This window comes from Tamandua tetradactyla, chromosome 5, assembly GCF_023851605.1.
Source record: "Tamandua tetradactyla isolate mTamTet1 chromosome 5, mTamTet1.pri, whole genome shotgun sequence".
Classification (NCBI taxonomy): domain Eukaryota; kingdom Metazoa; phylum Chordata; class Mammalia; order Pilosa; family Myrmecophagidae; genus Tamandua; species Tamandua tetradactyla.
Genome location: NC_135331.1, coordinates 166,018,476 through 166,034,144, shown reverse-complemented (window position 1 = coordinate 166,034,144; position 15,669 = coordinate 166,018,476). Strand labels below are relative to the sequence as shown.

At 44.5% G+C, this 15,669-nt stretch overlaps 1 protein-coding gene across 2 annotated transcripts in view; it reads left to right on the top strand.

Annotated features, from left to right (window-relative positions):
• SCML4 (Scm polycomb group protein like 4) overlaps positions 1-15,669 on the top strand; it is a 102,360-nt gene that overhangs the window by 49,434 nt on the left and 37,257 nt on the right. For both annotated transcript variants that reach the window (XM_077162563.1, XM_077162562.1), the window contains exons 3-5: positions 8,722-8,851; positions 10,441-10,641; positions 14,627-14,821. In XM_077162563.1, coding sequence (XP_077018678.1) covers positions 8,722-8,851; positions 10,441-10,641; positions 14,627-14,821 — 526 coding nt within the window. The remainder of the gene's footprint in view (positions 1-8,721; positions 8,852-10,440; positions 10,642-14,626; positions 14,822-15,669) is intronic.

The window sequence follows — 15,669 nt, the reverse complement described above, 5'->3', positions numbered from 1 at the left end:
TGAAGAGTCACACTGATCACGGTGAAAATAACCTTCTTGTTATCAGATTGGGCATTTCCATCTCAGATTGAAGTAGCTGCTTTGGTTTAGTCTTTAGTTCAGAGATTCCCCAGGATCTGCAGGAAGATTTTCCTTACATTTCATGACTAAAAAGACCACCGAGGTCTTTTTGAAGACATAAAGACAAAGAGAAAGGACCTGCACCAAGGACAAATTCAGCTGGTTATATACCCAAATAGTGGGATTTATAACTTCAGTGTCTTTAAGCTTAGGACTCTGATTTAAGCAGGAAGAAAATGCTGGGTTTTTCAAATGGCCATTTGCCCCCACTGCATAGCAATAATAATTGATACTAATAGCAATAAGAGTCACGTGTAACATTAATTGAGCACTTTCTATGCTTTTGAGGCTCCGTGCCTCAAAATTTTGCATACATTTTCTTATTCACTCCTTGGTCATTTGATAGTGAGGGGAAAGTCAGAAAAGCAGCAGGAATTAGGCAGGAAGTAACCAAACCCCACCAGCCTGAGGCCAGTTATTGTGGGGCCAGCAGCCTCTACACCTCAGTAATCTTTTTGTATTATGCCCAGAGTAGTAATTGTTCTTCTGGATTCAAAAAAAAAAAAAAGTAAATTATGTTCTGTCTACTCTGTTTAATGAATTAAGAAAAGGGTAACATGTTCTAGAAAGAAATCATTCCCAAAATATTAAACACAAATGGTTAAAATATTGATTATTATGTTAGGTAGGATATAAACTCAGCTGCTATAATAAAGGTCAAATAATGGTGGCTTAAAGAAGATAAAACCTAATTTCTCTTCTGGGTTAATATCTGAGTAGGCTGTCCAGCAGCAGTATTGCAATTGTATGGTGCTGGGGACTTGCAAACACACATTTCCAAAAACGTGTTCGAATTTTGCATCAACTGATTCTTTACCCTTGGTGTCCTCCTGAGCACATGCCTGGGTTTGGGAGCAAATCCCATGGTTGCATTCCCTCAAGGACCTACCCCCACCTCTTTTTAGAGAGATTCTCCAGCAAATGTCTTAGAGAAGGCCTATCCCTGAATGACAGCTGGAGCAAGAAACTGTCCAGGCCCAGAGTTTGGATCTGCAAATGGAAAAGAAAGACAGGCTGAGCTTCAATTCCCAGCTCCCTTTGGTGGAGACTCCAGCTGGCAGGGACAGGGACTTTATCTTTCTGCTTCATCCCACCACAATAGTTTAACAAGGCAAAGCACAGTTCCCTTGAGCAGACGTTGGCAGCAACACTCTGAATAAAGAGTTGCCATACCCATTCAATTAAAGTTTTGAATTTCAGGTAAAGGTGCCAACTTTACCAGCATCTGTACAAGGGCATTGGCTTTGGAAGCCAAGGCTTAGCTCCTGTGGGTCACAGCAAGGCCTCTTGGGAGGTGAATCTTCTTCTGGACTTATGCTGTCAAGAAAGAGGCCCCTTCTCCCTCCCTCCAGATCCTGGTGTTTAATTATTTAAAAAATAATAATAAATTACATTTCAGAATAGTTTTAGATTTAGAGAAAAGCTGCAAAGATAGTACGGACAGTTCTAACATACCCTGCAGCCAATTTCCCCTATTGTTATCATCTTACATTACTGTAATACATTTGTCACAAGTAATGAACCAATAATGATACATTATTTTTAACTATACTCCAAATTCTATTCAAATTCCATTTGTTTTCCCTAATGTCCTTTTTCTATTCCAAACTGTCATCCAGGATCCCACATTACATTTAGTCACCATGACTCCATTGACTCCACTGGGCTCTGATAGTTTCTCGGACTTTCCTTGCTTTTGATGACCTTAGCAGTTTTGAGGGGTATTGGTCCAGTATTGTGTAGAATGCTGCAATCTGAATATGTTTTTCTCATGTTGGATTAGAGCTGCAGATTTTAGGGAAGAAGATCACAGAGGCAAATCCCCTACTTATCACATCATATCTGGGGCACATACTATCAGCATGGCTTGTCACTGTTGATATTAACTTTGAACACTCGGCTGAGCTAGGGTTTCTCAAGTTTCCCCACAGTACAGTTATGTTTCCCCCTTTCCATACTGTACCCTTAGTAAGGAAGTCCTGACATGCAGCCCACACCTCAGGAGTGGGGAGTTAAACTCAGCATCTTTGAGCAATATATCCACGTACATTATTTGGAATTCTTATGCATGGGAGATTTGTCTATTCTCCTCCATTTATTTGCTTATTCAATCGTGTATTTTCATCAGTATGGAGTCACTGATTTCTTTTTAATATTCTGAGTTAAAATCATTACTGTGCTATTCTGTGGGTCATAGTGTGCCAGTTCTGGTCATTGGGTGCTCTTTCAGTAGGCCCCTGTGTCCCTACAACATACCTCATCATTGTGGGTGGTGCTGTGTTGTTAGTTTGCTTTGGGTTTTTTTCCCAGCATGTCCCTACTCTCTGGCAGTACAAAATGTTGGAAGCTCATCTTGTATATTTCCTGTCACATCTTAGAATCAGCCATTTCTCCAAGGTGCCTTGGTTCCTTCCACCAGATTGTGGTATTAGATACCAAGATCAGAGGGTCCTGTTTTGTTTCGTTTTTGGTCCATTTAAAAAACAAAAAATACTCAAGGTAACTTCAACAAAGAAAAATGATCTTCCAGAACAGGTTGCTCAAGTTGGGGCAGCAGGAAGGTTCTAGTCCACCTTCTGAAGAGGCTTTGTACTGTGATCTGGGCCCCAGATCACACCAAAGCTGTGAGTTCATATCTCCTGGTCCGCTGTTTTAGCACCTTTCTAAAATCAGGGGTGACTCCCTTTGCTAGGCTGGGCTTATTTTGATTTTCTTATTGAGCACTGGGATGAAAATTTTCAAATGCTATATAAAGGGGTATTTCTACTGCTGGTTTATTCTGCTACTTAAAAAAAATATTTTTAAAAAGTCAAATATCGGCCACCGTTGAATGAAATTTCTTCTTTCTTCATAAGTTCTGAAGTTGTTTTAGACCACGGATGAATACAGAGGGTTTTTTCTTGGAACCAGGTGACTTACTTTAATCCCTTTAATTGCTCTGCCTAGGCGGAAATGATGGGCGAAGATAATAGCCAACTTTAAATCTATTACCTCATTTGGGGTGGGTTCAACAGATAGACACTCTTTAAAACATAGTGAGCAGATATTAGATGCTAGGGTTGTTGTGAGGTATATATGAATTTATAATTGTAAAGTGCTTAAACTAGTGCCTGGCTGATTAAGTTTTAGCTGCCATCATCCTCATCCCTATTATAATCATTCTAAGGAAAGATCACTAGTGTGTGATTTACTCATGACTCCCAGGAAGATGGGGAATGACAACTTGCCAATTGCTTTTTTTTTTTTAGGGTTAAAGGGACTTACGTGAATAAAGTAGGATCTAGCCAGGGGTCTCCCAGAGCTCATGACCCCCAGTCTCAGGGCCTCTGCAGGCTCACTGCCAGCCTCTTCATCACAAGCAATGCAGAGCAGGACATCTTTCCTAGAAAGGCCATCAAGGGGACCCTTGAGGCATGACCTCTGGGAACAGGCAGGGTGGCCTCATCACACTTGGCAGATAATTAAGTCATGCCAAAATCATGGTGACTGAGGCACTGCAGGTTTCTCATTCACTCATTTTCACTCCTAAAATTTCTTTGAAAATATTCTTTGATATTAGAAGGTGTATTACGACATGATAGCCCTTTAATTTTTCAAGTGTTAAATTCATAATAAGATATAATCTTTTATTAATTTTATCTTCTGTGTAGTACGATTGTTTCGCCAAGAGCCCCAGAGTGTACACCCATGCAGCTCTGTGCAGTTGAACACACTCATTGTTGACTGATTTTGTTTTTAATTCATTTCTAAACATCCCAGTGTGCCCTTGATGCTGCTTAGCAACCTTGCCCTATCTGTCCTGGCACTCTCCTCCCATCCCCTCAGTTGCATCCTTCTCCTTCTTAATAGATATCTTCCTGCATCACTGGGAAATTAGAAGCCATCAGAAGAGACCTTCTGCAAGCTCCCATCTCCACTCCCTTCCGCTGGAGCACCCAGACCCTCATGTTCTGCTTTCTTTCCATTGCAATAGATAAAAGGTTCGTGCTTCTCTCTAAGACCTCTCTCTCTCGGTGTGCGCTAGATCCCATCCCCTCTGTCTTATTCAAAGTCATTGTTCTAGTTTGCTAGCTGCCAGAATGCAACACACCAGAGATGGATTGGCTTTTAATAAAAGGGGATTTATTTTGTTGGTTCTTCAGAGGAAAGGCAGCTAACTTTCCACTGAGGTTCTTTCTTACGTGGAAGGCACAAGATGGTCTCTGCTGGTCTTCTCTCCAGGCCCCTGGGTTCCAACAACTTTCCCCGGGGTAATTTCTTTCTCCATCTCCAAGGGCCCGGGCTGAGCTGCAAGTGCTGAGATGAGGAATGCCAAGCTGCTAGCAGTGCTACATTGCAATCTCCCATTTAAGCACCAGCCAATTAAGTCAAACGTCACTCATTGCAGCAGACACGCCTTCTAGCTGACTGCAGATGTAACTGGCAACAGATGAGGTTCACACATCATTGGCTTATGTCCGCAGCAACAAGACTAGGTATGCTCACCTGGCCAAGTTGACAACTGGATCTAACTAACACAGTCATCATGCCTTATACTCTTCCCCATATATCATCATTTTTTTCCCTTTCTGCTGAGTTATTTTCATTAGCCTTAACACACTGCTCTTTCTCCCATCTAACCACAAAAACAAATTCTAAAATCTTCTCTTGATCCCATTTCTCCCTTTCATTATGGCCAGTTCTCTGCTCCCCTCTATAACAAAACTTTGCAAAACTTTTGACTTTCCTTGCTGACCCGAGTGTCCCCCTCCCCTTATCTCTTTTTTTCTTTATTTTTTAAAAAATATTTTTATTAATAAATATTAACACACATAGTTCATTCATAGTGTATAATCAGTAGCTCACAATATCATCACATAGTTGTATATTCATCACCATGATCATTTTTAGAACATTTGCATCACTCTAGAAAAAGAAATACAAAGAAAAAAGAAAAAACTCATATATACCATAGCCCTTACCCTTCCCTCTCATTGACCACTAGTATTTCAATCTACCCAATTAATTTTACCCCTGGTCCCCCCTATTATTTATTTTTTTCCACATATTTTTACTCATCGGTCCATACACTGGATAAAAGGAACATCAGACACAAGGTTTTCACAATCACACAGTCACATTGTAAAAGTCATATCATTATAAAATTGTCTTCAAGAATCAAGGCTACTGGAAAACAGCTCAACAGTTCCAGGTAGTTCTCTCCAACCACTCCAATACACCATAAACTAAAAAGGGATATCTATATAATGCATAAGAATAACCTCCAGGATAAGCTCTCGACTCGGTTTGAAATCTCTCAGCCACTGAAACTTTATTTTGTCTCATTTCTCTCTTGCCCTTTTTGGTCAAGAAGGCTTTCTCAATCCCACGATGCCAGGTCCTGGCGAATCCTGGGAGTTCTGTCCCACATTGCCAGGGAGATTTACACCCCTGGGAGTCATGTGCCATGTAGGCCCTCCCCTTGTTTCTTAAGCTTATTCCAATCAGGTTCTCATCCCATCCAGTGCACCACAACTTCTCTTGCTGATGAAGTGCTAAATCTACAGTCACTTTTGGTCTTACTTGTCCAATCAGAGCATTTGATAGGGTTAATCTCTCACCTTGTGGAAATGCTTTCTCCATTTGGCATCCAGGACATCATCCTCTCCTGGTTTTATTTCTGCCCCACTGGCTTCTCTTTCCTTGTCTCCTTTGCTTGTTCCTCCCCATTTCTCCAACCTCTTCCTCTTGCTGTCTTCTGTTCCAGAGTTTAATTCTTGGGTTCTTCTCTTCTCCATCAACACTCACTTTTCTGGCACTCTCATCCATTATCATGTCCGGAAATATCAACTATATATTGTTGAGTCCCAAATATGTACCTCCATTCAGACTTTCCCACTAAAACTTCAGACTCCAATATATGCAACTGTCTATATCACATCTCCACTCGGATAACTAATAGGCATCTTACACTTATTATATCCATGATGATGAATGCACAACTATGTGAAGATACTGTGAGCCACTAATTATGTACTTCAGATGGACTGCATGGTGTGTGAATATATCTCAATAAAATTGCATTAAAAAATTAAAACTTAGCATGTCCAAAACCAGGCCCTCATCTTTTAGCCCCTTCTACTGCCCCCTCCACATCTCCCAAAAAAAAAAAAAAAAACCCATTACCTTCCAGGCCAAAACTTTTGGAGTCATCTTTGACTGCATTCTTTCTCTCACACATACCACATCCAGTGTATCAGTAAATCCTGCTGGTTCCACCCTCAAAATATATCCAGAATCTGTCTCTCACCACCTATACTGCTGTCACTCTGATCCAAGTTGCCATCATTTGTCATCTACTTTAGTGATGCCCATCTTTCAATCTCTTCTCAACAAAACAGTCAGAGCAATTGCTAAAATGTCAGTTTAGGTCTTGTGTCTTTGCTGCTCCTAAGTGCTAAGGGTCAATGCCAGGACTTTAAAAAACCCTGCAAATCCCTGCCCAATCTTGCTTCGCTACCTATCCAATCTTGCTTCAGCTTCTCTACAGTTGCACAAACACTTCAGGCTCCTGCCTCATGACCTGTAATAGTTAGGTTCATGGGCCAACTTGGCCAGGTGATGGTGCCCAGTTGTTCTGTTGCACTGGACTTATATCATCAGCATGTGAATTTCATCCATGACTGATTACATCTGCAGTCAGCTAAGGGGAGTGCCTTCTTCCATGAGTGACGTTTAATTTATTCAGCTGGAGGCTTAAAAAGAGAAGTCAAAAGAGAGAGAAGCAGCGCAGCACAGCTCAGCTCAGCTCAGAAATCAGAGCCGATATAGAAGCAGATGTTTGGAAATGCTGTTTTCAGAGAGGAAACACCCAGGGGAAAGCCGTTTGAACCCAGAAGCTGGGAGAGGCCAGCAGACCTCACTGTGTGCATTCCCACGTGACAGAGAAACCCAGATGGAAGCCAGTTGCCTTTCCTCCAAGGAACTGTAAATTTGTAGTGAAATAAATTCCCTTTATAAAAGCCAGTCAATTTCTGGTGTATTGCATTCTGGCAGATGTGGCAAACTAAAATAGGACTTTTGCACTTGGTATTCTTTTTGTCAGTGACATTCTTCTCCCAGATACTTGCATCCCTTTTCTCACTTCCTTCAAATCTGCACATCACCCAAGAAAGTGAGGCCTGTTTTAACCTCCCTATTTAAAGTTTCAACACAAAGTAGAACTCCCTGTTTGTGCTTCTTATTATGCCCATTCCTTCTTCGTTTTCACCTTTAGCTTTTATCACCTTCTAACAAGCTGTATCATTTACTTATTTTTGTTTATTGTCTGTATCTCCCCAACAGAAAGTCAGCTCAGTGAAGGCAAAGATATTTGTCTTCTTTGTTTTCTGTTGCATCCCCAGCAGGTAGAAGAGTGTCTAGTGCTTAATACATGTTTGATGAGTGAATAAAAGAATGGATGGAAAATGATTAGATAACAGACATAGGAATACTATTTATCTCTGATTATTTTCATTATCCTAGCCTAAAAATACAGGGCACAAGTCATAATATGGATGGGGACTGCATATAGGTTGACAACAGCATGTACAAGCTTGCTACACAAAATGTGGTCCATGAACCAGCAGCAACAGCATCACCTGGGAGATTGCTAGGAGTGCAGAATCTCAGGCCCCATCCCACACCAGTTGAATTGGAATTTGCATTTTAATGAGATCTCCAGTTCTCATCACTTGATTGTACATTCAAGTTGAAAAGCAGTGGGTGTTGAGCAATAGCCCTCAACCTTAGCTGTGTTTTGGAAACACCTGACTATTTTAAATAACTTCTGGTGACTGGCTCCCACCCCAAGAGATTCTGACTTAATTGGTCTGAACTTGGGTCCAGACATAGATCAGTGGTTTTGAGGGGAAGTGACTGACTTACTCATTGTTTTTGGGTAGAGAGCTAAGATTAGAAGTTTGTCTGTCAAACCTTGGTTCAGAGTGACTTGTTGGTATCATCATCAACTACAGTGACCTCCAGATGATTATATAACAGCAAATTTTCAGTTCCCCATTTGTGGTTTCAAGTGAGACCTACCAGACTATGCACCATGTCCACATCCAGGCTGGTTCTAACAGTCTCTGTTACAGGAAACAAACACTGAGAAGCATGTTAGCCCTTTTGAGAAATGGCTCCTGCTCTCTTTCCCAGCAGGATCCAGTGGTCTCTGTGACCAGAAAGCTCAGCCAAAACTGAACTGAGCTGAGGAGGAGGTTTTTTGGTGTCAGCTCTGGGTAGACGTGAGAAAATCCCGATCCCCAGGATCCTGGGGAGCAGAGGGTCTGGGACCATCTCCCATTAGCATCCCACATTCAAGGGCATGCTTCTCTTGTTCCCCCACCCAATGCCTGACACTGTCATTTCCGGCATGGCCCCACTGTAAGGGTGGGGTGCAGAGCTGACCTCTGGGGATGACCCCAAAGATGCCCACCCTGAATCTGAAGTTCAGTCCCCAAAGCTGCATAATAGAAGGGAGTGGAAGCATGATAGAGTAGCAAGGGCTAACAAGAAACTTTCTGGAAAGGTGTAAAGTGCAATTCCAGATTTTCATGGACCCCAATGGGCTCTCTTTTGCAGCTGAAGCCTCGAGTTCTCATGACTCCTTTAGCCCTCTCACCTCCGCGGAGTACCCCAGAGCCCGACCTCAGCTCCATCCCTCAGGACGCAGCCACCATCCCCAGCTTGGCAGCCCCAGAGGCTCTCACAGGTAGGTCAGTAGCAAGAATTCCAAGGTTGTAAGGCCAGGAGGTAAGCAGGTTAGCAGATTGCCTGCCCTCTAAAAATTAGTTTAAGACAGCTGCCACATGAGAAAGCTCCAAACGAAAGATTTTGTGTGTCTCTTTAACTGGATAGCAGATAAGCCCACCAGATTCTCTGAGAACATGAGTTTAAGTGTCTCACAACTTGGTTTTTAATGCATCTTGGGTTCTTGCTGGTTGTTCTGGGTTGTGACTCTTTCTTGTCCCACATTGCCTGGCATGAAGATCCCTTATTTATTAGTTTCCTTAACTGTCTGGGATGAATGCAAGAGAAGGCAGCCTGGTAGAGTGAAAGGAGCACAGGCTTTGTCATCAGAAAGGCGTCAGCCCAAATCCTGGTTCCACCAACAATTATAGATTTTGAGCAGTCATCTAGTCACTTTAAACCTAGGTTTCTTTATCAGTAAAGCAGCAATGTTATTACTCAACTCACAGACTTGTCTTGAGAATCAAACAAGATAAAGCATATAAAGTGCTTGGCATGTAGTAGATACTCAATAAAAACAGATTTTCTTCACCTTTGTTGTTACTGTGTAACCCTTCTGAAATATCACTGGTTTCCTCTTAAAGTCCTCCTTCAATGCTCAGTTGCACCTGTGGCCTTCGAGGTACAACTTGATGCTCATACACTTAGGGGGACAGATGGGTACGTACATGAGGAGTCATTAATGTACGGAAGAAAATTTGATGCCTAGTATTAATATTTATTTTATCTCATCCTTTTAAAATTTCTATTTCTTGGGTATGTTTAAAAATGTACACAACACATTAATACAGTCATGTATATAACATATATTACATAATGCATATAACATAAATAAATAAATACATTTTAGGGGCATGTGCGCAAAATTTTTTACCTAAAGGTATTTATTTTAAAAGTGCGGAAACCATCAGTTGGGCTTCGGCTGAATGGGCAGCTGAGTGTTTATTTTCTCTGAGACTGTAAATAGCATTCTCTTATGACTTCATTGAATAGATAGTCTCTGGACTGAGCTGCATCATCTAGATTTTTTATACATAGAAGGTTAACAAAGAGATTATAAATTTTATGTATAGCTTGACAGTTCAAAGGAGAGAGAGAAGATTTTTGTATGTGTACATGTCCAGCATGGAAATATGTTACATGCATGACCCACATGGGTCACCACAGCACTTGCTCAGCAGGGAAATATGTTACAGACACGGCGCATATGGGCTACCATAGTACATACCCAGCAGCGGAAATATATTTATACATATGACCCACATGGGCCACCATAATTTACACTTCAGATCTGAGTATATTAAAGCAGATCTACCTATCTGTTCTCTATCAAGAGGACCCTCTTGAGAGCAAGACGTGGAAGTTGGGGTGTCTGGCTCTTTTGCCTCCTTTACTTCCTAAGTTGGAAGAATCAGTCTCACTTTTGCCCTTTGCAGCTTCCCAAAACAGGGCCAAAGAGAATGGCCGAGGCATCCCCTGAGCACACAGAAGCAACCAGATAGCCTGATATGTGTCCCATGTTGAGGGCTTCACGGGTCTTTGTTTCCACAGTCTGCCTTTACATCAACAAGCAAGCCAATGCGGGGCCGTACCTGGAGAGGAGGAAGGTGCAGCAGCTCCCTGGGCACTTCGGACCTGAGAGGCCATCAGCAGTTTTGCAGCAGGCTGTCCAAGCCTGCATTGACTGTGCCCACCAGCAGAAACTGGTGTTTTCCTTGGTCAAGCAGGGCTATGGGGGTGAAATGGTGTCAGGTAAGGCTCCAGGACAGGCTCTGTGGGGAAGGATCTGGGTGTCTCTCTGAGGAAGCAAGCAGCTATCCTGAGGCTTAGGCAATAGTGGTTCTGGTCAGGGTCTGTCCTCCATTTACTCCAGGGGCCTTAATGTGCCTGTGCAATGAAGACCTTTGCAAGGCTCAAGGAAAAGATGGTTTCAGGCCTAGGCAAGAGGACTGGACATCTGAAACATCATCCTTACTATTCTCTTTCTCCCACCTGCCATATCCAACTATCAGCAAATTCCCATTGCACTACCTTCAAAATATATCCAGCATCCAAACACCTTTCACTCCACAACAGTCTGATTCTTTAAAACTAGAAGTCAGATCACACCACACTCCTCTGCTCTAAACCCTCCAATGGCATCAGTCTCACTGAGAGTAAAAGCACAAGTGTTTGCAAGGGTCCCCAAGGCTCTATTCTACCACCCCAATCTCCTGGTCGCCTCTCTCCCTACCCACACCCCTGCTCTGGCCACAGTTGCTGCCTTGCTGCTCTTCTTGAATCCTCTAAGCACGCTCTTGCACCATGTTCTTTGCACCTGATATTCTCTTTTCCTGGAATGCTCCTCCCCCCAGACGTCCACATCGCTCACTCTTGCACTTCCTTTACATTTCTACTCCAATGCCACCTTGTCAGAGAGTCCTTTTCTGACCACTCTTTTCTACTTCATTCTGTTTTCATAGCACCCATCATCACCAGGGCAGTGGGGAAAGCTCATGGCCTCAACCCCATCTCACAGGGTTGTAATTTTTTAAACAAGCGATCTGGGAGTCAGAGAAATCCCTGCTCCCATGCTCACTGCCCCCTGCATTTTCAGCCCCATCCCAACACTTTCTGGAAGCATGGGAAGTAGCCACTACCATAAACGGGGTAGAATCAGGAATTCTGAGCCCTTCAGAAATTCACCTGCAAGGCTCCTTCTGTCCTCCCTGAAACTCTACACAAAGTTTTTCACCACCTGCCCGTAAGCCTTGGAGCCAGGGCCCTACAAGATGCCTCAATTCCAAAGGGACAGCCCAGAGCCTCTTCTGGCCCAGCATCATGGGCACCATCTCTGTATCACAAATGGGAAGAGGTTCCCTGGCAGTGGAGCATGCAGGTGACCCTGCTGACCAGCAAAGAAATGGTATAGGCTGGAGGTCTAATGTGGCTGCATCCTAAAGAACCAAAGCGGGGACATTTTATTTAACTCCAGATACCCAGGACTTGAGGGTAAGGAGGTATCCAGCAAAGTGCTCCAACTCTCATGGAGTTAGCTCACTTTCTAAGCCTCCCCAAGTGTTCCCCCTGAGCAGGAAACTGTATCTAACTTATGGTAATTGATTAAAATTGAACTTGGCAAGGTTTGGATCCATATTTCTGACCCAGTGTGATTTTTATGAGACTTTAGCAGAAGCGAGAAGAAAGAAGTACAGCACCGAGAGAAGGCGGGAGGCGAGCCATGTTGTAAGGCTCTCTGATTGCCCCTCCTCTTCTGGTTTCCGTCTGAGAGCCAGGTCTCCTGTGCAGGCTTCCCTTTGGAGTCGATGGCCTTTTCTTTTTCATTGCTGAGTGGCATGGCTCAAGAAACAGTCCCTGGTGCTAAGAGAAAGCTCCTCCTTCACTTCACACTACCCCCTTGAGCACATCCCATTCTAAGTTCTTTATGGTCCTTGCCTCTTCACGCTGGGGGAGCTGTCCCTGTTTGCCCTGCTTTTCTGCCCGAGCCTCTGTCTGTGGCCTTGGGGCCTTGGCGTTGGGGAGAAGGTTCTGCAGCATCTGGCACCAAAAGCAAGTGGGGCAAAGCCTTGCCAAGTTTCCCTTGGCTGAAGGAATTCCCATGGAGCCAGAGCTGAGCACCTTGCCTGAGAATCTTGGACAGAGCAAGAGAGCCACGCAGGCTCCTCGGGCCTCCACCTTGAGGGAACTAAATGGTGAGGCGGCTTTTCAAGTTCGGGATGGTGATATCGAGGCTCAGCAAGGCTAAGTGACAACACCAGGGTGGTTTAGGGATGAGGTGGGCCCACTCTGGGAATGTGTGCTCATTGAATTATGGACAAGTCTGAGGTTCTGAGCCACTGCTGCTTGGGCTCAGTTTCCATCATCCCCGGTCTTTTAGGGAACTGGAGGCAAGCAGCAGTGCCCACACTAAGAGGAAATTACCAGAGTGTCCAAGTGGCAAAAAGCTCCTGAGTGAGGGTTTTGGCATCTTTTTGGCTGCTGCTCCCAATCAGGGACACTGGAAATCAAAATGGACAAGCAAGTACCCCTTAGAGTCATGTGACCTGGAGAAACCATCCCCGGTCCTCTCCTCAGTTCCCTCACCTGTAAGATGGGGTAATAACCATTTGCCCACTGTCCTCACAGGATTGTTGGAAGGACCAAATGAAGTGAAGAATGTGAAAGTTCTTGTCAAACTGTGAAGAGTTACATGAAAGAAATGGATCCTTTCGATGTCTCTTTAAAATGGGCATTTTGTTTTGAGTCCTAAACTCAAAGCCAGTTGTGGTCACCCCTGTCCCAGCATTTGGGGGATGCAGTGCTAATGCACTCGAGGTGCTGATGCCCAAGTGCCACAGGCCTAGGTGGGAAGCAGAATGTCAGTTTTGGGATTCCCGTGTGGACTCCTCACTAGCGGGAGGTGTGCAGGCAGCGCGTGGTGCGAGAGGGTAGTGGGGAGACACGCAGAGAAAACATGCTCTGGGCTACAGGGAACTGAGTTTCTTTATTTTAAATTCTGTAACCCTGGAGAAATGAAGTTAACTGTAGCACCACTGTGGAGATGTTTTTCCCCTTTTTATAAGATCCCTTCCCTAGAAGTCTAGAACGGACCCTGCGGTGCTGTTAGAGTTGAAGACATTGTATGAACTCACATTCATTCGAATACACACACACATATACACACATGTATGTACACATATACATAGACACACATGTATATGTACATATTTATGTGTATGTGCCCACGTATACACACACATATGCACACAGAGATAATTAAGTGGGTTAGTATACATGCAAATATTTCTTACTCTTTCTACTGAAGTGGTCCCGAATTAGTGACCCCCAGTAGCAATGAGTATACCCAGTGGTTTTTAAATACCACTCTTCAAGGAAAGGAACCAGGACTCCTTGGAAAAATGACTGATTCCAGGGCTGGGGCAGGGAAAATACAAGATGAGCCTGGAACATACTAGAGTGCCAGAAAGCAGAGGGGCTAAGAAAAAAAAAAGGAGCATGTCATAGAGATACAGGAGTTTTGAGCAAGAAAATAAATAACAGTATTAGATTTCCCACAGTACAAAATAAATACAGTTGAGTCCATGCTGATATTAATAAAGGACTGAACAAATAAATAGAAAGAGGAGAAGGGACAAATCTTCCTTACAGGAGAATTCCAAATATTGCATAGACTCTCCCCTCTCCAGGATATGGAGCTTTATCGTCCCCCCTCCATCCTTGAGTGTGACTTGCTTCCAAGGAATAGCTTATGGGGAATACAGTGGAGAAACCTGGCAAGCATGACCAGGGTTAGCATCCCCAGGGATGTCATGTGGCTGCCAGGGCACCTGATGGGATGAGATGGAGAGGACACCTCACCTCTGCAGTCTCCCTCCCAAAAAACCACAACCCTAACCCACTCTTCAGAAAAAAGTCAGACAAACCCCAACTGCAGAACGTGTTGCAAAATACAGGGCCCAGTACTCTTCAAAACTGTCAAGGTCATCAAAAAACATGACAAGTCTGAGAAACCTACTAGAGGCGGCCGAGGAGACGCAATGACCTAACAGTGTGGTGTCCTGGCTCAGATCTGCAACAGAGACAGTGCGTGCAAAAAAAAAAAAAAAAAAAAAAGTGACATCCAAAGAAAGCTGAGTTACAAAACAAAGCAAACAAACAAAACCCCCCTTCCCCGGGGCTGGCTGGCTTGTGGTCCTGCCCGGTGCCCAGCTCTCAGACGCTGTCTCTGGGTTTTCAGTCTCAGCTTCCTTCGACGGGAAACAGCACCTGCGGAGTCTGCCGGTGGTGAACAGCCTCGGGTACGTCCTCCGCTTCCTCGCCAAGCTGTGCCGGAGCCTCCTGTGCGATGACCTCTTCAGCCACCAGCCTTTCCCCAGCTACTCCAGCGCCCCCGAGAAAGCCCAGGAGAAGGAGGAGGGGAGGACGCAGCCGGGTAGGTGTCTTCCTGCGCCCGCTACCGGCAGGGCGGCCTTGCTGCCCTCGGGGGGCGGGGGGGGGGCGGGGGCGGGGGCAGTGAGGCTGCTGCGGAGGGAGCCCCTGCCGCACCTGGAATTCTCCTGCGGGAGGCCCAGGGGCTGCTTCTGTGGGCGCCCAGGGACTGGTAGGGGCTGCCGGGATGGTCCCCACCTCTGCCGCCCAGGGCTGACATTATAGGTTTTAGGCCAAAGCTATTACAATTCAGACAGTGAGTCCACATCACATAAAATGAGTGATTTTCTTCCCTCTCTTCTAAGACTTGCGCATTTAGTCTTCATTGCTGTACTAGTCAAAGGACTGTCAGACAAAGGAGCAGAGAAATCCCTAAGAAACAGAGCTGAAGAGTCTAAATTGGTTGCGCCCAGGAGCCGCATGTGATTCTGTGCCTGCCCATGTGAATAAAAGGCACTACAAAATGTCTTTTATCATAGGAATTTGGCAGGGACGTATCAAGTATGTCTGGCAGTGAGAGATAGTGTTTTAGGTGGCTCAGGATGGAAAGGTCCAGTAGGAAAGGCAGCAAGCCCCAGGGGCAAAGCTGCCACTGTGTTGCCTGCCAAAGGAGCTGGCTGCCCACGGGAGGGGCTCCCTCCCGGTTTAGCAGCCCTGAGTTATAGGTTTGCAAAGAGTGGAGTGATTATTCAGGTTCTGGATTCAGGTTCCCATCAATAAGCAGGAGTTTTGCCTTTTTACTTCCTCTGGAAGCAGTCTTGTTGACATATGAAAACCACATGGGCAGTGAAACTGAAATCCCATTATGTCATTCTGTAAACATTTGCTGACCCCTCCTCTATTCCAAGTACT